The sequence below is a fragment of the Trichomycterus rosablanca genome, chromosome 2 (genome assembly GCF_030014385.1).
Source record: "Trichomycterus rosablanca isolate fTriRos1 chromosome 2, fTriRos1.hap1, whole genome shotgun sequence".
NCBI classification, from domain to species: Eukaryota; Metazoa; Chordata; class Actinopteri; order Siluriformes; family Trichomycteridae; genus Trichomycterus; species Trichomycterus rosablanca.
Window position 1 is genome coordinate 29,783,714 of NC_085989.1, and position 22,986 is coordinate 29,806,699.

The window sequence follows — 22,986 nt, forward strand, 5'->3', positions numbered from 1 at the left end:
GTCCGGACTGCACAGCAAATATGTGACACAGATTGCTACCAAGATTATTTTTGCCAATTTGATCAGAATGTTTCCATTGTTGTCCCACAGAATGTTGTCCACTGTTAGTCAGGTACACAGATACTCCTGTAATAGTGCTACAGTGGGATATGGGCAAATCAATATATTCTATTTTACTAATGCAGAAGCCCCTTAAGATAAATGGCTAAATGTCTTCCAAGAGTAAATTGATCTAAACCATCAACACAACTATATGACTGAAAGACATATGAGTCCAACACATAGGTTTTAAGTGATAAAATGGCTAGTAATACCAGCAATCTAATGAATATTTGTGTAAATACAGCAATAAATAGTCTGACAGCAAACATTTATTGCACTATATTATGTTAATTACTACAGTAAATAGTTTGCAGACTAAATTTATTATTCACTAATGTTACCTGAAATGTAATGAATGTAAAACTACAACCATAAATAGACCTGAGAGTGGAAAGTGGAATAGAAAAAGTTGTAATTATCAGAAGTTTTAGTCCTTGCTATGAAGGGATAAACCAGATCACAGAGAAGTTGTGACATTGGACATATCTGATAAGTACCAACCAATCTAAAAAGTTTACTAAGATCCTGAGTTTCTGAAGGAAGCACCAGTGTGTATTGTGGTGAACCTGTGATTAAAGTCTATAATACAGTGACTGTGTAGCATCTCCTTTGTTTAGTCTCCTCTTTAGACCAGGCTTCTGGGCCACAGCCCAAAATTTGAAAGCAGCATCCTTTCATCTTTCCTTTCAAGCCTGGATGCATCTGGGAGCCATTTGGCCATCATCTGTCAAAGTGGTCCTTAAATATTGGATCATGTACGACAATAACAGTAGCAGAAAAAAGTCTTGTGGGCCGCATACATGCATTAGCCAGCTATAGCACAGAAGAAGCGGCCCGGGGGAGGCATGTCGTGAACCACTGATGTATCCATATTTTAAGTGAAATGTATAATGGGAAAAATATTATTTAAGGTCTGAATGTACAATCCTGGGAATCCAGGAGGATCTGAATTCCAGCAATCCCACATTTATCAAATCACCTTCTAAACCTTCTCATCAGCGAACCCTTCACGTCACATTCACATTTTCTAAAGCTAGTCTTTTCTACCTGCTTAAACATTACTGATCATCTACTACAAATCAAACCACTTGTCATTTACAGCTCTTTCTTTTTTAAAACAAACAAGTCTAACAGTAAAATACTATTAGATGCCCAACATGGGGCATCTGTCTAACTACATAAACAAGTTTTTTACAAGTTTTTATACCATTTTACCAACAAGGTACATACATACAGTACAAAGGTTCATACAAGTCCCTACACCTCAAAGTCAACTAAAATTAAGACTTGAAAAAACAACCACAATAAGTTAACAATCAACACTGATATAAAGAACAATAGTGTAGCAGTGATGTAGCATTACACTATAAGATATTGTACAGTTGCAAGAAAAAAGAAATAAAACTTTGTAAACCCTTTGAAATATCCTGCATTGCTATTCTAATTACTCATAACAATCTACCTAAACACACAGATGAGTGTACTTTTTATGTCTTTATTTAATACAATAGCTATCAATTACAGGTCACGATAGCAAAAGTATAAAAAGCTCTGGGCAATTGACTTCTTCAGAGGTCAAGCATTCCAAATGAATGATATGGTGGAGATTGGAGGTGTAATTTGTGTATTGTCCTGTTAAAATTTAGAGCAGCATAAAGCTGAAAAGACAATTTTTTATTATCTAAGAGGGTGCTAATCCTGACAACCTGTCTACAGATGAAGGAACCCTTCAAATTTAAAGTGCTACTCTCAATTCAAAGTCAGCCTTCCACCAATGATGATATGAATGGCACAGTGTGCAATGCAGAAGGATGTGAAAGTAGCATGTGTTAAAAGCAAAAGACCTGCAAAAATAGGCTAAAATCTTTAGAGCTTGCTAAGTCCCTATTTATGTTCCTACTATTTAAAATAGTGGAAGGCCACTTTGGGAAAAACAGTGCTTTCCAAAAAGAAAGACAGAACGATTTAATAAGCAGAAATGCACAAGGCACTGCAGACTCAACCTCAACCCAACTGTGAGGTATAGTGGTGGATGCATCTTGGTTTGAGGTTGATTTTCTTTATAAGTTGCCAGGATAGCTTGTAATTTTTGAGGAAACAATGTATTCATTAAAATGGTCCAAAATTTCTCATCACCATTAAGTATCTAATCAGAAGCTGGACATTGATGCTAATCCATTTAAATATATTTTAAACCTGTATTGTGAACAATTAATCCATGTGTTTAAAAAAAGACATAAAAAGTACAATTGTTCGTGTGTCATTAGTTTATCCAAAATGGTTTATCCATTTTCAAGACTTGGAAAAAAATCAAACAACATTTTATGAGTAATTAATGCAGAAATCCATTTTAAATTGTTTAAACTTCTCTTGCAAATGTATAATATCTGAGCCATTTTTTCAAACAAAGTTCAGTTCTTGACTTGGACTAAACTGTTGATTGGTGCTAGGCTTAGTCTATGGGTAGAAACCCAGCCCACAGTGTTGGGTCTGTCCATAGTGGACACTGTCACCAAAGCTTTGACACTGGAAATTGGTAATTAATGCCATGAAGGTCCACACAGATGAGCATTAGCTTTGTGGTGACAGGCAATTACACAAAATGATTAGACCCATGATTATAGGAAGTTAAAAAGCATGATGACAACAGTTTTACAGTTTTTCCAGGATGTACGTGTGAGATTGGGTCAGTCGAAGGCAGTGAGCTTGATGAGTCGAGGCAGTGACCGAGTTCTGGCAGTTTCATCATGACAACACTGGTAAACCAAAGCAATCCCTGGCATTGTGGTGTAGCAGCCTCCGTATCAGGTATGTGGCAGTGGAGTTTACTCTGAATAGAGGGACTTCCAATGTAGGAAGGTAGGCAGTGAAGCAGCTTCTGACATTCTTTACATGTCCTGGGCAGTGACAGAAAAGGCCTGCTGCAGTGAAAATGCATCGACCAAGATTTGCTCTAATACTTAAAACCTAAAAGCAGCATGTAACATGGCGATGGAAGACAAGTTTAAAACAGGCTTAGGGTCTGTGCTGGTGAATCTGTATTAAAACAGTCTTTTAAGCAGCTCTTTCCTCCAGGATGGGCTTTTTGCTAGGAATGGGTTGAGCATACAGACTCTTGCTGGTGCTATCCAGACTTTGGAAGTATGGATGAGACAGAGCTTCATATGCGGATATCCTCCGAGCTGGGTTGAATGACAGGAATCGCTGAAAGAAAATAAGAACATTTTGTTATTATGCACGGTGTACTTTAAAATTAACACCATAAGGAGTTGTAGAGTAAGTACATCAACAGATATGGAGGAAAGCTTGTTTCCAGTTATTGGCTGATATTGTGGATGGCCCATTGCAGTACCATTCTATTTATCAGTTAATACTGATGTGCAGTTTGTGTCTGCCAGAGCTGAGTTTGTTATTTGGAAAAGGGTGTAACATAAAGCATTAATGCCATGATCTAAAGCACTTCTAGAATAACCCTTATTTTATTATTTATTTCACTGGTTTATAGCCAGTGTCTCTATGAAGCAGGAGCATTGCCACCCGAGTTTTCTAATGTTTGCTGAGGACAATATAGACAACATTCCCTGTAAGGTGAATGTTTCTTTTTCCTGGGCAGGTGTGTGGAATGTGATAACTACTAAATAATGCGCTCATCCATCCATTCTGTTGTGCCTCTAGTTTTGGTTTAGTTTTTAGTTTCTACTAATCTTGGTGACATTTTAGCCGCTGTTTTGCCTTGGTTAAGCATCCTGCATATTGGGTTCATCCTCCAGGTCTTGCAGGTATGGGGCTACACCTGCCAATTCAGTGGCAAAGCCACTCACTCGGACTTACTCTGTTACAAATTGTATTTATTTTAATTATGCACTTAAACTGCATGCCATAGTTGTGTGTGTACTTTAGTTTTATTGGTCTAGACATAATTTGTTTATAAAGTAATATTGTAATTACACCGAATTGTCTTATGATGGTAACTGACTTAATACTGCCAGCAGAGCACATATTGCACACAAAGAAAAATCACTTAAGCACTTCTGCACTTTGAATTCAGATGTGTGTTATTGAGTACTAAGGTTAGTAACTTAATTTAGGCATGATTAACCCTCAAAAACTTTAATCTATGCAACACTTACAAGTAGAAGGGATTTTCCCAGCTCATCCATATCTGGCACCAGGTCTTCTATTGGTTGAGAAGGGCGAGGGGGGAAGGCACTCTGAGGCAAACCTACTTCCTGGGGCCAGTCTTCCGGGGAAGGAACTCCAACCACACTGGAATAAGCAACAACATCCAAATGATTGTCCCCATCATTACTTACCATTAAACATTACTAAATTTTGCATTACTGATTCATTTGTAGCTCAAAAATATCTGGGAATAAAAACTGTACTCACTCAAAAATCTTGCCTAATTGGTCAACATCCGAGTTTCCACGGAAAAGGGGTCTGAAAGAGATAAAGATAAGGTGCAACAGTTAGAAATGTAACCCGTAATTCTAAAATGTGTATACAGCAAACAAGTATCACAGTCTAAATGAACCTACAGGGAAAATTGTGTGTGTACATCAAAACATGCAGGCCACATTATAAACCACATTTTAATGCACTCTATTAACACTGCATACTAGTGGCTCTCACAGATGTAAATTTTCCATCCATTCCAATAAAAAGGAGCAAGAAAGGAGAAAAATCCCCTGGAAAAAGCCAGTCAGATCATACAGCACTACTGATGTAACAAGCGATGCTAAAGTGAATGCTGTAGTTTCCTGGCTGCACTGAAAGGAAAAGAGGACTGAACTGAGGGCTTTTTCAGCACATGATTGGATGAAGCACCACACATTCCGGAGTCCTGCTGACGGGACCGCTACTGGTTTCTGTGGCTTTGGCCTGTTTGGATGCCCCTGGAGGGGCATGCTTCCCTGGCATGTGCGCAAATTCCAATCAGCAGCACTGGCTTCTGATTCCAAACCTTATATACTATGAGGGGGTGGAATGCTGTTTATTTGTGCCTTCTGTTTGGGGAACAGCAATAAGCTACGGAAATAAGAGATAATCTAGCCCATTTATGATATTAAGCATCGCTTATATATTGCTTTATATTACAGAAAATGTTTGTGGACAATTCATCCAGGAGCTTAAAATACAGTAGACATATTCTAACATTCTAAACTAATATCACACAAACCATTGGACAACTTTATTAAAAGTATTGATTAACCAGTCACAGTTCAGGCTGGAAATGAAATGTGAACCTCTGGGGGAAAAAAAGTCTCCAAGTCTCTCCAAGAGTTTGCTCTACTTAGGAAATATGCTTGTTTGACCCAAAATTAAAGGACATTAAAAAAGAAGAATTGTATTGAAAAGAAGAATTGTAAAGATATAAAAATCTACAAAAACATCAACTATCCCTGGGAGAGTGCATCCAGCAAAGGTCACACCATAAGCACACCATGCAATGCTGATGGAAGAAAACATACCCCAAATTAACAAAAATATTGCAACTTTCCTTCCGGCATCCACTATAAGAAAACAACTGAACAACAGTTACATGTATTGCTTTAAGGGATCATTATAAGCAAAATGGTAACAGAAAAATACCATCAGAAAACTGGATAGTCTTTGTTCATTTAAAAAAATACAAGAAAAGCCATTTTTGGTCTCCAAAACATCAATGCACTTCTCAGATCTGCGAAAAAGACTTTTGGGACAATATTTTGCATATATCAAGGATATTTCATCAAAAATATATTGTTTGGAGAAAAAAGGTACAGCATAGCAACATCAAAAATGATCCATACTGTAGAGTTTGGTGAATGGAACATCATGATTTGGAGCTACAGATTTCAACAAATAAGTTTTACTTAATTTACAAGTAAATAAATTGACTTTTAGAAAAATGTTTTGGACAACAGTTCATTATTGGTGAAACAATACATTATGTTTACCCTATGAAGATCAGAGAACGATAATTTATCTCTTATACCTGCATGGCAAGAAGTGTGACCAGGCAACTGTGATTAGTATCCACCAATGGTGGTCAAAGGTGGGAGAAGACACAAACTGCTGACAAGTCAGTGCATCTAGTCCTTTTGTGTATGGGGCAGAGTAGTCAAAGGCCAATCAAAGAGCCAATGCTTACCCCGCCCACCAACAAAAACACCTGGAATAGGCACAGAGGCGTTGGAACTGCACATCTGAGCAAGGGAAGAAGTGTTATAATATAAATTATTATTGGGCATTAAAATATTGGTCTAAAAACATTTAGGTATTCAAGGAATGTATTTGGAAATGGGCCAGACCGCCACGTGGCATAAAACCGGTTAGAACTGGCTGAGTGGAAGCCTGGAACAAAAGGAATACCTTATATGGAGTAGTACTACACCTGGCCACTAGGGGGTGGTGGTAAACTATAAATAAGAGCTGCGCGCTCTACACGTGGTCTGTTGCATCTCTTCACTCAGAGGCTTCAGAACGCAGCTGCTTTGTGACTTGGAGGACGAACCAACCTTTTCTGAATAAAACTTTTAAAGAACGTCACCTAGCTTCCTGATAAATTCGGATCGATTCTAACAAAAGATCCACGTTCTAACAGAAGCTCAACTTCAAATGCTCAAAAGAATGCTGTTTTTACCAAGATCATGAGGATGGCCTGGAATGTCTGCATCACTCACCAATGGGAGATGCACCAGGAGGCACTTTAGAATGATCCACCTCACAACATGCAAAAGTTAAAAGACCTGCTGGTAATGTCCTGGTACCAGATACCAAAGGGCTCCTTTAGATGCTTTTTAGAGTCCATGTCTCTCCGAGTCAGAGCTGTTCTGACAGCACATTAGGCCGGTGGCCTCAGTACACTTTACAGTAATAAAACATCTAGGATTCTGGCTGCTGCTACTCTCTATTTTTTCACCAGAGGTCGCCCTACTACAGGATGACCATAAATGACCATGAGTCTTCACAATCCGAAACAGTTGAATTCTTTCTAATGATACGAAAAGGAAGCTTAGACCAATTCTTCCATTCTTTCTGATGTGCACTTTCTTCACTAGTTCTCAAACTGGGCAGTTATGCTGTCTACATCTACTGCTTGTTATACATAAGAATTTTTGGGTGTCTTTATTTTAGATCTTATGGAATCTTTACAACGCATGATGATGCACCAATTAGTAGCTTGATTAGTCATTTGCCAAAGCGAAAAATCTATTGAATTGAAATGATCGTTTAACACTGCATCTTTTAGACAACATGATGCATAAATAACATGATAAATTGTATTAGGGATTTGTATTAGGGAAAAGGGGATGCTTAGGTGGCACAGGGATACATTACGCTAGCCCACTACCCCTTGTAGTATCAGTAGGTCAGAAGCCTATATAAAGATATGATTGGGCATGTCTGATGGGGAACTGGGGCACTTTTTGATTTTGTGAAGACCTGACCCACTGTGACCCTGACCAGGATAAAGCAGTTGTAAAACATGCCCAAGAAAAAACAAAAAAAACAAAACAAAGATGCTACCACCCCAATACTAAGAAGTGCAGATGGGATACAGTCACAACACCAGTGTATTAATTTTGTATAATTTTTAGCATTTAGCAGTATTTCTGCTAAGGGCTCATGTGCATTTATCCATTTGCAGTTGTGTGGCGGAATTAAAGCTCCACACTTGTTTCGGATGTGCATTTTCAACTATTTAAAAGCATCATGCAACTGTAGAAATGGTAGCATCAAGCAGGCTTGAGTGGACACTGCCAAAGCACTGCAGCTGAGTCACACTCCACGTGCCAGTCTCTCAACCACATTCCACCCTGACAGCCACAGGAATGTCTGAGCATCTCATGTGTGAGAGAATAGAAAAGAGAGCAATTACTTTTTAAGACGTTTGTAGGATGTGTAGACACAATGCATGTACGCATTTGTGGGAAAGTAAACAAGAGTAACTTCTTAAGAAGTATATCTTCACATGACACATTCAAGCTTTGGATTAGTGGAATGTCAACAACACTTTTATTATCATTCATACACCTCGTGACTAATCAGTCAGCAATCTAATGATACAGATACAGACTTGCATGGAGGGTTATAATTCCCATTAGCTTAACTGAATATTTTACTGAACCAACACAGCATTCAACTGAACTGAGCTGCCCAGCTGAACTGCAAAGCTCAAACTTTAGAAAATAGCTCTCTAACAAACTTAAAAAGACAGGAAATACAACACACATTTAGCTATGATCAGACCTGATCTACTTAAAAAGACATGCTCCCAATATGTAATTTCAAAAGTAAATAACAACTATTTCAATAACCCTTTAAAAAGCCAGACAGAGCATTGCTAGCTCAGGTGTGCCATGTCTCCGGTGACTATTAAACTCACATTAGCGGCATTGTAAATGCAGCGCAATTCTCTTAGAACAGAATGGAAGCCGTGGAAAGGTTTGTCCCAGGTGCCTTTTAATCTGCAACAGGTGGCCTTTTTAAAACTATTATAAATCACCTACAGGAGAGAGACGGAGAGAGAGAGAAATCAAAGCACCTCCTTTTAGGCCTCTAGCACTTTTGGAGTTTGGCCAGGAGACCGACATGATGGCTTTTTAGGCCTTTGTGTTAGAGAGACAGGCCTACCTGTAGCACACCTCACATTACACAAGCTACCAATGACCTGACTCGTGTGAACACACCTCTTAGTCAGTCTGTTTTAATAGCTTATACTCTTTTTTGGGAGGCTCTCCTTCTGATTTTGGAACACAACTGTGCTTTTTTGTGTTACCCATAAGAGCAATAAGCCATGAACATAAAATCCTGGCTCACAGTTGTTATTTCAATTTATTTAGGTGCTGAATGAGGCTAAGGCAAACACTTTTTGATAGACCTTGCTTTGTGCTTAAGGACCTTTTCAAAGCTCAAACAGAAAACAGGCCTTTGCCACAAATCTGAAAGCATAGATTATTAAGGAATTGCATTGTATGCTGTAGGATTTTCTCCACAACACATAAAGGACGGCAGAATGTAAGGAAATTCTAGCTTGAAGATGGGTAGAAACAAAGACATAGTATGGCAAAAATAATCTAGGTTGATATTATTTTAATGGTCTTTACAAAGTGATATTTTGTAGCCTAACACTACATAGCTGGGCATTTAGACTCCAGAATTACAGCACGTATTGTTAATCAAACATCTCTAGCAAGGCAGAAATCTGGTAAACGTAATTATGGGACTTGTGGCATCCTATTATGGTGCTCCATTGAAAGTCACAGTGCTCTTCAGTCAACATTTGCATGCCTGTGTAAAGGCTGTATTGCAGCACCTGCTAACAATGGCTGAATTAGCCACCCTGTCAAATCAGAGAGGAGGTCTACATACCTTTGACTTTGTGTACTATTCTGAATATTTCCTAATTGGATACTTTGTTATTTTAAATTTCAGGTTTAAAGGCTGAGGTCTGCATGAGTAAACAGACAGTTAGGATGTAAACCACAGGATATGTTTAAGCGGAGCTGTGATCTGGCCTCGCCTTTACACACTTTACCCTCCTCATGGTGTTATACACACGATCAGCGAGAGGAAGACATCGGCCCCCGCATCCTCCCCAGCACAATGAGGGACACTCAGCCAGACATCAAGAAGGAAACGCACGTGCACCAAGACAAATTTGGTATACATTACACATCACCCACGCTATTTTATTATCATGTAAAACCCACCTGGGGTCTTTCGGTCGTCACACAGTGGGGACATGTGTCTTACTGGTGGCAGTTAGGGGAAGGAAATTCAGATTGCAGATTGAGCTTGCCTATTAGAATCCTTCCCTCCTTGTGATTACTTATTTAGCTTAGACAACACTGTATTTCCTGGTGCACAGCTGCAAAAGAGGTTTGAGAATCTTTCGCAATTTTTGAATTTCTACATAAAATGCGGTCTGATCTTTATCCGAGTCATAAAAATAGATAAACACAGGGGACAGTGCTGGTTTTTTGTTTATGGCTCTGGAATGGTGAGGGTTTAAATCCTATGTGTGGCAGGCTGCCACTGTTGGGCCCTTAAAAAGTCTTTTAACACTCAACTGTTCAACTAGATTGTAAGATGTTAAGATTGTAACATTTATTAGAATATGTTAATTAACCATCTATAGTATAGAATTCTATAAATCATTGTATGTAATAAACTGTGGCACCAGCAAATACATGTTGAGCAGAATACATCAGTAAGGATGATTTTTAGACTGTTCTGGGAATTGCAGGAACAACCGTAATAGATTACGCAACTAGATGAAGACTGCAATATTACCCATTTAATTTTTTAACATAAATCATCCAGTTGTACGTTTACATGTTTTTGTCATTGTCTTTGTTCATCTCTTTTTAGGCCTCAAACAAAATGTATGTACAATGTGTCCATAACTTTTTATTAATTCAAGAGTTTCTTCATTATAGTTGACTAGGCCTTGTGTTGTGTGCACCACCTGTGGGTTTTTTTCAATTACTGATTGTCATTGGTCACTGAGCTACTAATATTTCTAACACAGTGATTATAAAGAGCATGTGAAACATGGAAAAACATATTAAAAAACATATTAAAAAACATAGTAAAAATTTAAAGTTTTAGAAGCACATTATAGGGTGCATGTAATTGTTCCACCATTAAATATTGTATTCATGATGACACTCACTGTATCAGACGGCACAAGGAGCAATAAATAGATGCTGTGTCCGCAAGAACATTTGTGAAAAAGTGTGCCAAATTATGGAATATACAGTGTCTACAATGGTAAGCTCAGTCTTCCAGCTGAAGCAGTGTATTCCTTCTGCTGTATGTGCAGCCTAATATAGCAAGTGTTGGATATTATAGCCAAATGTTTATGCTGAATAATTGCATGCACTCTGTAAAACAGTTCTTTTAGTTCTCATTTTTGACCAATCTATATGCCTTTATAGAGGTTTAATCCTGTATTGTACTAAATGTTGTTCTATGCTTTCTCCCAATGTCTTAAATGTCCCAAATACAGCTTTTCTCTTTTTGTATTATTATGTTGTGCTTCTGCACTATTTCAGTGATTATATGAAGTGGTCCTATTGTTTTTTTCATAAGACCATCAGTTGAAGGATCTCATCTCATCTCTCCTGTACTTCCAAAGTGTTTATATTTTTAGTACAGTGTTTAAGACTCACTTTTTTGGGGACAGTGGGAGCCTAGTAGGTAGAGCTGAGGGGTTGCCAACTAGAAGGTTGTGGGTTCAAATTCTGCCACCGTTAGGCCCTTGAGCAAGGCTCTTAACGCTCTCTTTGTACTGTACACGTACGTATGTACTGTATGTATGTATGTATGTACGTATGTATGACAAATAAAGGCATTTAATGTGCCCTAGATTATCATTATCTGAAATGTATTATAATAAAGTATAAACACCTTGCACTGTTGCCCTGAGAGAATATTATATTATTAATATTATATTGTCTTATTCAAACGTTCAATAAAAACATAAAACGTTCACTTGTTTGTGTTTTATTACTTCAGTTACTATAGAGTTTATTATTATAACTTAGATTAAGATAAGACCAAGTTTTGTAAGTAGCTATGCAGAAATCCTGATAATTGAACAGGGTTCAGACCTTTCTTATTCTTTACAAAAACTATTCTAACAATGTCACTCTGTGAAACAGAAGGAGGACTGACTTTTGCAAATGACAGAGGAACATGGCACTTGGACTCCTCACATGCCTTCTGCAACCACAGCAAGCAGTATTTCTTCAACAGTTTAACAACCCTAACTGACTGCAAAAAATGTGGTCTCTATGAAAGAGCTTTCTTTAAAAAGCTTATCTAGATTCCGTCAGAGCTCTGAGAAATAGTTGGTAATAAAGAATGGTTTGACAGGTCATGTTGTGTAGCATAGCTAACACAGGCTGACCCAAATTCTTCAAAATAAGGGACATTGTGATGAATATCAAGAATATTATTTTTTAAAAATACAGCTGCATGTTTATTATCCAGTTGGAGTGCCTAAAGCTGTACTTGCCACTAACTAAGAAGCCCAACACAGTAAGGTTAGATGGTAGGGTGTCAACTCAATACGTGTTCATGTAGGCATGTAATCAGTTAGTGAAATTCTAGTACACCTGACTATTTAATTTTATAAAGATTATACTCCAATAAATGTCTATGGTAAATATCACAGTTAGTCATTCTCATATTTTTGGCCAAAATCTTGCCGCTCGCATTGAGAGTCATGGCTGTATCACTTAATTTCAAACACATATGCAACAGTATGTGGAATTCTATATGATCTGTGGGTAAAGAGGTATAAAGAGCTCAGGGGCTAAGGAATGCTACTAGACATGTATGCGTCTCACCTTCTTCTGAACATCTCAGCAAAGATGCAGCCCACACTCCACAGATCCACTGGAGTGGCATAGCTGGACTGCAGAAGCACCTCTGGAGCACGATACCATAAAGTGACCACCTACAACAAACACATACAAAGATTAAAATAAAAGTGTGGACAATCATAACAAATGTTGTGAGAAAACTTTAGTTTGTTGTATTAGCTGTATTCAAAGAGATACAGGTTAAGTTTAGTAGCCAAAACCTTTAAATATACAATAAACTGCAAATACTGACTCCAATGGAAGTAAAGGAGCCAAGTTTACAAGAGGCCAAAAAATAGAGGTGTGTAAACTAGCAATGGTAATTAGATCTTTTTCTATTATGACTGACAGTTATACAATTTAAATCACCCTCAAGATGTCCACGCACACATTTATTAGATATTTCATACTTTCTTCTCACTTAAAGCCATGTATAGCCCTTAAACTTAGTGACACTTGCCTCAGCAAAACGCATGCACAATGTCCAGCCTTGGCAGCTTGGACACACAGCAGAGCAGCTACAGTAGGGAGAGACTCCAGACAAAACTCAATGACCCTGCTCCAGTAAAGTGGACGGTTTCCAGGTGCTTTCCCTCTCCAGTATGCCGTCCTCCTATGGGCTTGGAGCCCAGAAACCCTCAGGCTTATCGGCCAAAATCAGCTGCCCCTGTGTTTGTAAGCAAAGCCTGGGGTGTATGTCCAGGGTGCGTACAATAAAAAGTGTCAAAAGATGTAGTGCTAAAAGGATGTGATAATGCTACGTTCCAATAAAGCTAGTAAAAGAGACTAGGGAAAAAAACGAGGAATGCATCACACTGGCTGGGAATTCCTTCTGGAAACCCATGATTTTCCCAATCTTGAGTTAGAATAATGATGTCTTATCAACATGGTTGCTCACACTGTTAACAATAATGTCACAGTGATAATAAAATCCCACTTTTTATTGCAATTACTGCAGTGTTTAACCAAATATACAAATGTACAAATACAGTCTTTTAAATCTATTTAGATTTTGATGCTCAGACAGACCAAACTAATTAGAAGCTTTAGTTGTTGCATCCATATTTTTACTACTTTGCAGCTCAAACCTGTGGAGGTGGTTATTTAAGTAATTAAGTCAACTTGAAATGCTGTTACAGCAGAAACAGCAGCTCAGTTAAAAGGTAATAGGTCAAAACAATCCCACGAAAATGGGAACATTAATCCCTGACACAGCACAACAAATATCTTTACTATGTTGCATGTGGCAACAGACAAACAAAGGCATTTAATGTGCCCTAGATTATCTTTATATGAATTTTCTTTTTTTTTTTAAAGCATGATTTATATAAACAAACCTTTCGTTGAAAAAGCGGACTTACTACTTTTTGTGGCTTTTTATAGTGCAGGGCACCTTTACAACCACATCTCCAATCCCATTGTATTCGTTAAAACACCTTGCACTGTTGCCCTGAGAGAAGTTTTATTAAAACGTTCAGTAAAAACATAAAATGTTCACTTGTTTGTGTTTCATTACTTCAGTTACTATAGAGTTTATTATTAAAAGAACTGAAAGAACTGTAATCTTGGTGCATCACTGATTGGGTTTCTATGGTTGGGCAGCAACACACAAGCCTACGATCACAATCCGCAATGCCAAACAGCGCATTTATTTATATAAGCAGTTGCTTAGGAGTATCAGGTGCTCCCACAATAGTGAAGAATACTATTATTATTATCATAATTGGTATTATTATTGATTGTGGTGGTGATGCCGTACAAAAGTGATGGTTAAAATTGTACCAATAATCTTTGTCGCATATGATCTCAACCCTGAAGGAGCAGCTCTTTTAATTACATATTACGTATTAAAATGCTGTAAAACAGTAACACAATAGGTGTGGAAAAACCCAACACCGTTAGACTCTGAATCACTGGAAACATTTTCTTGAGGTATGAATCATGAATCATTTTGGTAGATTCAACATTTCTCCTGTCAAATCTATGTTGGTGGAGGTCAGGAATGATTAGCCCTAACGTCAACCCTGTCCGACACCTTTAGGATCAATGGAAATGCTGATGGTGAGGATATGAGTCTTATCACTGCTTCGACTTCACTAGTGTTTTTGCAGCCAAGAAAAAAGTGAATCTCAAGAATACGGTTCTAATGGAAAGCTTCCACTATGATAGCAGTAACGTAGGTCTAACTTCATAATAATGCTAATGTCCCCAAGTCTTTGTCCAGCGAGTGTATTTTGTGAATATATTTCAATACCAAGGGAACACATCAGTTAATCATTTTGACAATCTGACTTTAACACAGTGGCCACTTTTACAGTCTGACTGTCCAGATGTACACATCTGAGTGCACAATCTGTAACAACAGACATAAATTAGGCTTGCATGTGTCGGGTGTTATAAAAAAAGGTTATTTTAAGTGGTAGCCCACATGTGCTATGTTGACAATTTCTTGTCTGGGTCTTCCTGATTAAGAAGAATTGAAGAGGAAGTCACATGACCTCAACACAAGCAGATGATTCATTCTAAAATAGCTCCCTCTTCTACAGTGGGGCCAAAAAGTATTTAGTCAGCCACTGATTGTGCAGGTTCTCCTACTTAGAAAGATGAGAGAGGTCTGTAATTTTCATCATAGGTACACTTCAACTATGAGAGACAAAATGTGAAAAAAAAATCCAGGAAATCACATTGTATGGGAGCAATTGTAAGAAAATGGAAGACATACAAGACCATTGATAATCTCCCTCGATCTGGGGCCCCACGCAAGATCTCATCCTGTGGGGTCAAAATGATCATGAGAACGGTGAGCAAAAATCCCAGAACTACACGGAGGGACCTGATGAATGACCTGCAGAGAGCTGGGACCAAAGTAACCAGGCTACCATCAGTAACACACTACGCCGAGAGGGACTCAAATCCTGCAGTGCCAGGCGTGTCCGCCTGCTTAAGCCAGTACATGTCCAGGCCCGTCTGAAGTTTGCCAGAGAGCATATGGATGATCCAGAAGAGGATTGGGAGAATATCATGTGGTCAGATTAAACCAAAATGGAAAAAACTTTTGGTAAAAACTCAACTCGTCGTGTTTGGAGGAAGAAGAATGCTGAGTTGCATCCCAAGAACACCATACCTACTGTGAAGCATGGGGGTGGAAACATCATGCTTTGGGGCTGTTTTTCTGCAAAGGGGACAGGACAACTGAGCCGTGTTAAGGGAAAAATGAATGGGGCCATGTATCGTGAGATTTTAAGCCAAAACCTCCTTCCATCAGTGAGAGCATTGAAGATGGAACGTGGCTGGGTCGTCCAGCATGACAATGATCCCAAACACACCGCTCGGGCAACGAAGAAATGGCTCCGTAAAAAGCATTTCAAGGTCCTGGAGTGGCCTAGCCAGTCTCCAGACCTCAACCCCATAGAAAATTTGTGGAGGAAGTTGAAAGTCCGTGTTGCCCAGCGACAGCCCCAAAACATCACTGCTCTAGAGGAGATCTGCATGGAGGAATGGGCCAAAATACCAGCTACAGTGTGTGCAAACCTGGTGAAGACTTACAGGAAACGTTTGACCTCTGTCATTGCCAACAAAGGTTATGTTACAAAGTATTGAGTTGAACTTTTGTTATTGACCAAATACTTATGGCTTAAAACAAAACTATTTGACACAGAGCAGCACTAATTCAACAAAAGCTTCGATTAAATTAGAACCTACTTTGTCTGATTAACAATTTCAGAATAAAAGTTTCATTAACATGCCATTGTATTATGGAACAATTTCCAAATTAATTAGCATTCAGATTTCAGTTTGTTTTTTTCCAGAGTTTTTTTATTGGTTTCAACATCTGCTGATGTGTTGTATGCACTATATTTGATAAAAAATAAATGTCAAGAGACTATGCAGGCAACACTAGTAAAGAGATGCTTTTTGACTTCTAGGAAGAACCACAGCTGAAGTGTATCCGCTTTTCTCAAAGCTATGTGTTTGTGGTGTGGTCTTCTAATAACACACATATGCACAGTCTTTTTATATGTTGCACATGGTGTAGCAGTGCACGACATGCAAGCAAAGATTTACTTCAAAAACAGAACTGTGCAAGAATTATGAATGTGATTAAGTACATGATATTAATTTAGTTATGAGTAAAAGGGCTTGGTGACTCATTTTAAAGATCTTGTCAGATGATTTTTCTTAAGCTAGAGCATTCTTAATGTTTCAGTTTGACACTCATATAAATTAAACTGTCAAAACTGTGTGGTGTGACATTTACCCACAAAGGAGATTCTCTGTTAAAGAGTGCATGCCATCAACTACTAAGGGGGCACAACACTCTTCTTACTTAACTCTAAACATCTTAGTAAATATTACACAATAAAATGCAGTGGGTGCGAGGTAAAGAATAAAAATGCCTTTCCCCTGCATTCCTCACTAACTGCTGCTTTTTGTGTCCCCTATTTCATTACAACACATATACAACACTCTCAGATTTACTGGGCAGCCAGTTAAAAGGAAATTCCAAGGTATTTCTTAAAAACATATTTTACACATATTTCACATGGTTTATGACTTGTCATTTCTGAAGTGCATGCTGTCAAAAGTCAGACAGGCTGCAAAAACCCTCCCACTGTCTTTATAAGCACATAGACGCTAATTTAAAGCTACCCTGTCCATTCATTCCAAGCAGTATTTGGAAATTTGCAGTAGTGGCAAACATTTGTGACCATGGTTCTGTAAGGCCCATTCTACACTCTTTAACTGGTAATGGCACAGCAAATGTGGAGTATATGTATGTGTGTGTGTGTGTGATTGTATAAATTGATTTACTATATTTACTCATATTACATTTCAAATGTGTTGTTTGGAAACCAACATCCCTTTTATTATTCATTTCATTTTCAAGTTTTACCACTGCTTTGAATTAGCCAGTGTCGCGGTGGGTCCAGTTACAGACATGACTGCATGCAGATGCCAGAACAGGCAAAAACACCACTGGGTATTCAAACACTGCACCCCAGAAGTAGTGGGGTAGCATAATTTACTGCTGCACCACCGGAACAGTCATCATTAAAAATATGTCACTCATTAAAAAATGCAGACGTTTCTTCTGTTTGGGATCATTTTACATGGGAAGGTGGGTAGTGCCTGCAGCAGAAACATCTCTGCTAGGGCGGGATGACCGGACTATGTGGGTGGGTTGACCGGACTATGTGGGTGGGTTCTTCAAACGCTGTGTAAGGACCCTGATTGGCAGACAGAGAGGCGCCTGTGCATAGGTGAAATATGGTTCCGCTAACGATTGCAGGCGGGTCGGAGGAGGCATTAGAACCAATAAACCCCCCTTCGACTGCAATCAGGGATCCCCCAGCAGCGAAAGACAAAATGACTACACTAAATTGGGAGAAAATGCATTAATACAATAGAAAAAAAAGAACTGCTTCCTCTGTGACTGAGCAAATGACCACTACATTAACTTTTTTATTTTTCATAACACAAGCCGAGAGACTGAATACTGTGATTTTACATTATGTCCCACTCTACATGGTATGTACATGTTGAAACCTTAAGTAAAGGCAGCGTTATATCCTCCTGTAATATTACTTCGCAGATACAGACCAGGTACATTTTTATTGCTTTATCCTTTTGCTTTTTTACTGTGTAAATGTTTCAAATAAAACATCTAACCAGGTAAAGTACCAGGGTAAGCATGCATGGGTGAAAGAGACTTTCAGAGTTTATTTGTTTGACGTTCCCATGCTCATCGTAGTTAACTGGTGCTGCAGATCTCTGTGTGGCATTGCTTGCAAATTGGGGCCAGATAAAGTAATTCATCGCCGCTTCAGATTAAAGGACAGCATTCTGTGCATTCCTATCTGATGAGGTGGCGCTGGCCCACTCAGCCCGAAGGAAGAAGAAAAAATGAGATTTACAGCTTCTTATAGCAAAGCTGCAGAGTTTAGCTGCTGTACTGTACCACCCTGCACTTCACTCACACGGTTTCAGCTCACACACTTGCGCCATGCAACTCCAACCTCTTTTTAGTGCCTCCCCACTGGAATTAAAACAATAGACACACAATGTGATTAGAGCTAAGGTTGGCCTTTGGGCTTGGCCGTGAGCCTGTGTTTACATTCTCTCTCTCAAAGGAAGCAAAGGATGAAAGTCCCCTTCAACACAAAAACCTCCATCCGCATTCTTTTAGGCTGTCCTGGACACTTTAAAGGGACAAGTCTACCAACTTGGCAGAGGACAAAAGCATAAAATGAGCTTCCAGTGATAAGCTCTTATTTAATTACTAACAGATCTGAATAGAAATGATCCGCACAGCCAAAAGTATGTGGACGCTCCTTTTATTGATTGAGTTCAGATGTTTCAACTACACCTGCTGCTAACAGGTGTTTAAAATCAAGTACTGTATATAAAATAAATTATACTCTTTTCATTTAGTTGCATCAGTTTGAAGTCCATTAAGTTATAATTTGATGCGTTATGTTGTAGTCATTTCTGAGGCTTGAATAAAGCCCTTAGCTCAATCGAATTTAAAATATTTGGGATGAATTAAAAACATCGATTAAGAGTGGGGCCTTCTTATCCAACATCTCAATGTCTAATCTCATAATTGCTCTTTTAACTGACTTCAATGCTGTTTTTGTGTGGAAAGCCTTTCCAAAATAGTGGAAGGGGTTTTAGTAGGTAGGATGGTGTTGTGGGATGAAGGGCGGCAATTCTATATTAATTGCCATGGTTTTAAATGGTATGTCGACAAGCTTATGTTCAGGGTTTTACATATTTTTGGGTATAAAGTGTATAAACCTATAGGTGAATTGAGTATTCATTATCACAAAAAAAGAACCCAATCTGCAGGATGGGGGCAAAACAATACTGATAAACAAAAATGATAAACCAATTAACAAGTAGAAGACATAAAAACATCTGCAGCCTGCAATGGAGAATGTGAGTAGAAAAGGGGTAGTGCAGAAATAAAAACTGGTTGTCACAATATGCCAAGCTGTTCAGAGTGCTTGTGACAACCCTGTTCAGAAAAAACAAAGAATGATAACCCAGAACAAGCCAGGAACATCAATGCTTGAGTGGCACCCCACCACACCAGTTGGAGCCCACTCAGCTTGCTCATTCAGGGCGGTTCCCTTGTGATAAGGGAGGAAGAAGCCTTGGAGCTGGCAAATCTGTGAAACAGTGATAAATAGAAACACTTCCACCTGGAGCAAATTACCATTTGCAGGTGACTAGAAGACTATCGGTTAAGAGGAATGACAATCGTTTGGCCAGAAAATCATGATTTTTTAAGCGATTCTTTGTCACACTGCCAATCAAGATCATTACAAAAATCTACTTTCTTTTTGGAAAAGGTAACACCAGTTTTACAAATCACTGTTTTTAAGAAGCTTAACTTTTCCTAACCTCAAGTACTGTTTTGTGTGAATGTAAGATGAAACAGACAAAATTATGTTTTTTTTTAATCCCCATGTTTGTGTTGACAGGACCTAAATTTGAGGAAAATATAGTCTGGTTCTTCAAGGAACCATGTAGAAATTCACAAAAAATATTTGGCCCTACTAAAAATGTCATTAGAACCATAAGGTGTTATTTTAGAAATTTGTAAAACCAAAAATTCTTCCTTGAAATAGCAATTTATAGAACCAAAACTGACTATTCTATGACATTCCTTCAAATAAGGTTTTTTGGTATCCTTTTGCCAACTTTATTTCTGAGTCTACACTAAGCAAACCCAGTAGTATGTATTTACTTTCCCCTCCCGTCCTGCCATGTTTTGTCTTGGGACGTTTCATTCGGCACCTCATGTAAACACTATTGTAAAAGCCCTAGAGTCATCCAGGGGGTTTTCACCTCTCTTTTAAAAGACCATTTACAATAGCAGTCATTCCGTCAGAATGACCGTGGGGTGGAATATATATATATATATATATATACTGTATATATACTGTATATATGAAGTCACAAGTGAGCAAAGTGTGCAAACTGTATACAGTTAAAAAAAAGTCCCATAACTGCTGCCAAAGCATGCAGAGCTTACAGGAATGCTGTATGGGGCCCTCTCAGAGCAAACAAAGAGAGTACAGTCAGCCTCTCTTTCCCCTGTGCTACCACATCCGCACATCATTAGTCGGAAAAATTCCTGATATATGCCGTAATTTTTTGCTGGTACAGGGAAAGCTTTAACATCCAGATGCCATTGCTCCCCCTGTTCGGCCTTCCTCATGCATTGGCCAGTTGCCAATACAGCATTAACAATTTATCCAGATGGGGTCTAAGAGCGAGGACTCACCTCTCCCTGTGGACAGCTAGCAGGGGTCATGGTGGAAATACTGAATAAGATGCTCTACATGTCTGCTCTGTCATGTCGTGTGTCTATTCCCATACAAACTCAACCCTTCCGCTTTTTCCTTTTCCGATTTTTTTCTTCATTACTTTGAAATACCATCTTAACATTCCCAGAGCATGCTGCACGTGCTCTCCAGCGTGCCATGTTTTCTTTTTTTTCCAGCCATGCTGCTGCTTGTGTGGCTATGCAGAGTGAAAGCATATTGTTTGAGTCCAAGCTGTTGTTCTTACCTCACTGCACAACAATCCACTTTCAGTTCACTTATACAGTATATGAACTGCAATATTAAGAACACTTCAACTTTCTGGAAATAAAAAAAATATTTTTTATAATGTGAACTAATGTGAGTTTTCTCAGCTGGGCAGAGATGTTAATATTTATGTTAATGGAAAATGCTTTAGTATAGTAAGTGCTTGTCATGGCTTTCCATTTTCTCGTGGGATACAAACATCTAGGGATTTTTATGAAGCTATTTATAGTGACTTCTTTTTTCAGAACCTCTAGGCCCTGATTTACTAAAATCCCAGCCAAACAGTACTAATTTACTAAAGCAGTGTAATTAATTGCATTTGTGGTTGGTGTGCACAGTAAAATTATTTTATTCCTTTAGGTAGGGCATCAGTTATGGTACTGAATTATTGATCGGAAGGTCACTGGTTCAAACCCCATTACCACCTAATTGCCACAGCTGAACCCCAAAATCCTTGCTAGAATTTTATTTGGCTAGAGCTGTGAGATGCTTTGGATAAGTGTCTGCTAAATGCCAGTAAGGGTTCTGTAAAGGCCAGTAAATGCAGTAAGGGCCAAATGCTTTTATTTTGGACTTATGCTTGTCATTACAAATCATATAATCATCAAAACAATTTGAATATTTCAGTATTGTATTGTATAGTATTTGTTATGGCCATATTTTGATAGGTTGACAATAGCTACAAATTCTGATCTATCTTTAGTAACCACTTCATTCTAATCACAGTCACAACATTGACAACATTTGACACAGGGCAGGAATACATACTGGACATGGCACCAGTCCATCACAGGACAAGACACATGGGTGTAATAAAAAAGTACCTAGAGGAATCCCATGCCAGCATGGGAAAACATGCCACACAGACAGTGACCCGAGGCAAGCTTTTTTATTTTTGACATGAAAGTTAGGTTAAAGTTATAAAGTAACCAGGCATAATACCTTTATTTTTAATATCACTCACTGATGAACCAAAACATTAGAACCAGCCATCTAATATGCTGCCAAATCAGGTACATGACATAGACTCCTCCTCCATGACAAGACATCTGAAGGAGTCCTGTGGTATCTGACTAAATGATTTGTCCCTCTTAATGCCTTAATACATACAGTGGGGTCAAAAAGTATTTAGTCAGCCACTGATTGTGCAGGTTCTCCTACTTAGAAAGATGAGAGAGGTTTGTAATTTTCATCATAGGTACACTTCAACTATGAGAGACAAAATGAGAAAAAAAATCCAGGAAATCACATTGTAGGATTTTAAAGAATTTATTTGTAAATTATGGTGGAAAATAAGTATTTGGTCAATAACAAAAGTTCAACTCAATACTTTGTAACATAACCTTTGTTGGCAATGACAGAGGTGAAACGTTTCCTGTAAGTCTTCACCAGGTTTGCACACACTGTAGCTGGTATTTTGGCCCATTCCTCCATGCAGATCTCCTCTAGAGCAGTGATGTTTTGGGGCTGTCGCTGGGCAACACGGACTCCACAAATTTTCTATGGGGTTGAGGTCTGGAGACTGGCTAGGCCACTCCAGGACCTTGAAATGCTTTTTACGGAGCCACTCCTTCGTTGCCCGAGCGGTGTGTTTGGGATCATTGTCATGCTGGAAGACCCAGCCACGTTCCATCTTCAATGCTCTCACTGATGGAAGGAGGTTTTGGCTTAAAATCTCACGATACATGGCCTCGTTCATTCTTCCCTTAACACGGATCAGTCGTCCTGTCCCCTTTGCAGAAAAACATCCCCAAAGCATGATGTTTCCACCCCCATGCTTCACAGTAGGTATGGTGTTCTTGGGTTCTTCTTCTTCCTCCAAAAACGACGAGTTGAGTTTTTACCAAAAAGTTCCATTTTGGTTTTATCTGACCACATGATATTCTCCCAATCCTCTTCTGGATCATCCATATGCTCTCTGACAA

The 22,986-nt window shown here is 38.6% G+C and overlaps 1 protein-coding gene across 1 annotated transcript in view; it reads right to left on the minus strand.

The window, feature by feature from the left end:
• Positions 1-1,538: 1,538 nt before the first annotated feature.
• cdk6 (cyclin dependent kinase 6) overlaps positions 1,539-22,986 on the minus strand; it is a 51,325-nt gene continuing 29,877 nt past the window's right edge. The window contains exons 5-8 of the mRNA XM_062990690.1: positions 12,447-12,556; positions 4,492-4,542; positions 4,233-4,368; positions 1,539-3,306 (exon numbers count right to left, since the gene is read on the minus strand). Coding sequence (XP_062846760.1) covers positions 3,157-3,306; positions 4,233-4,368; positions 4,492-4,542; positions 12,447-12,556 — 447 coding nt within the window. The 3' untranslated portion in view covers positions 1,539-3,156. The remainder of the gene's footprint in view (positions 3,307-4,232; positions 4,369-4,491; positions 4,543-12,446; positions 12,557-22,986) is intronic.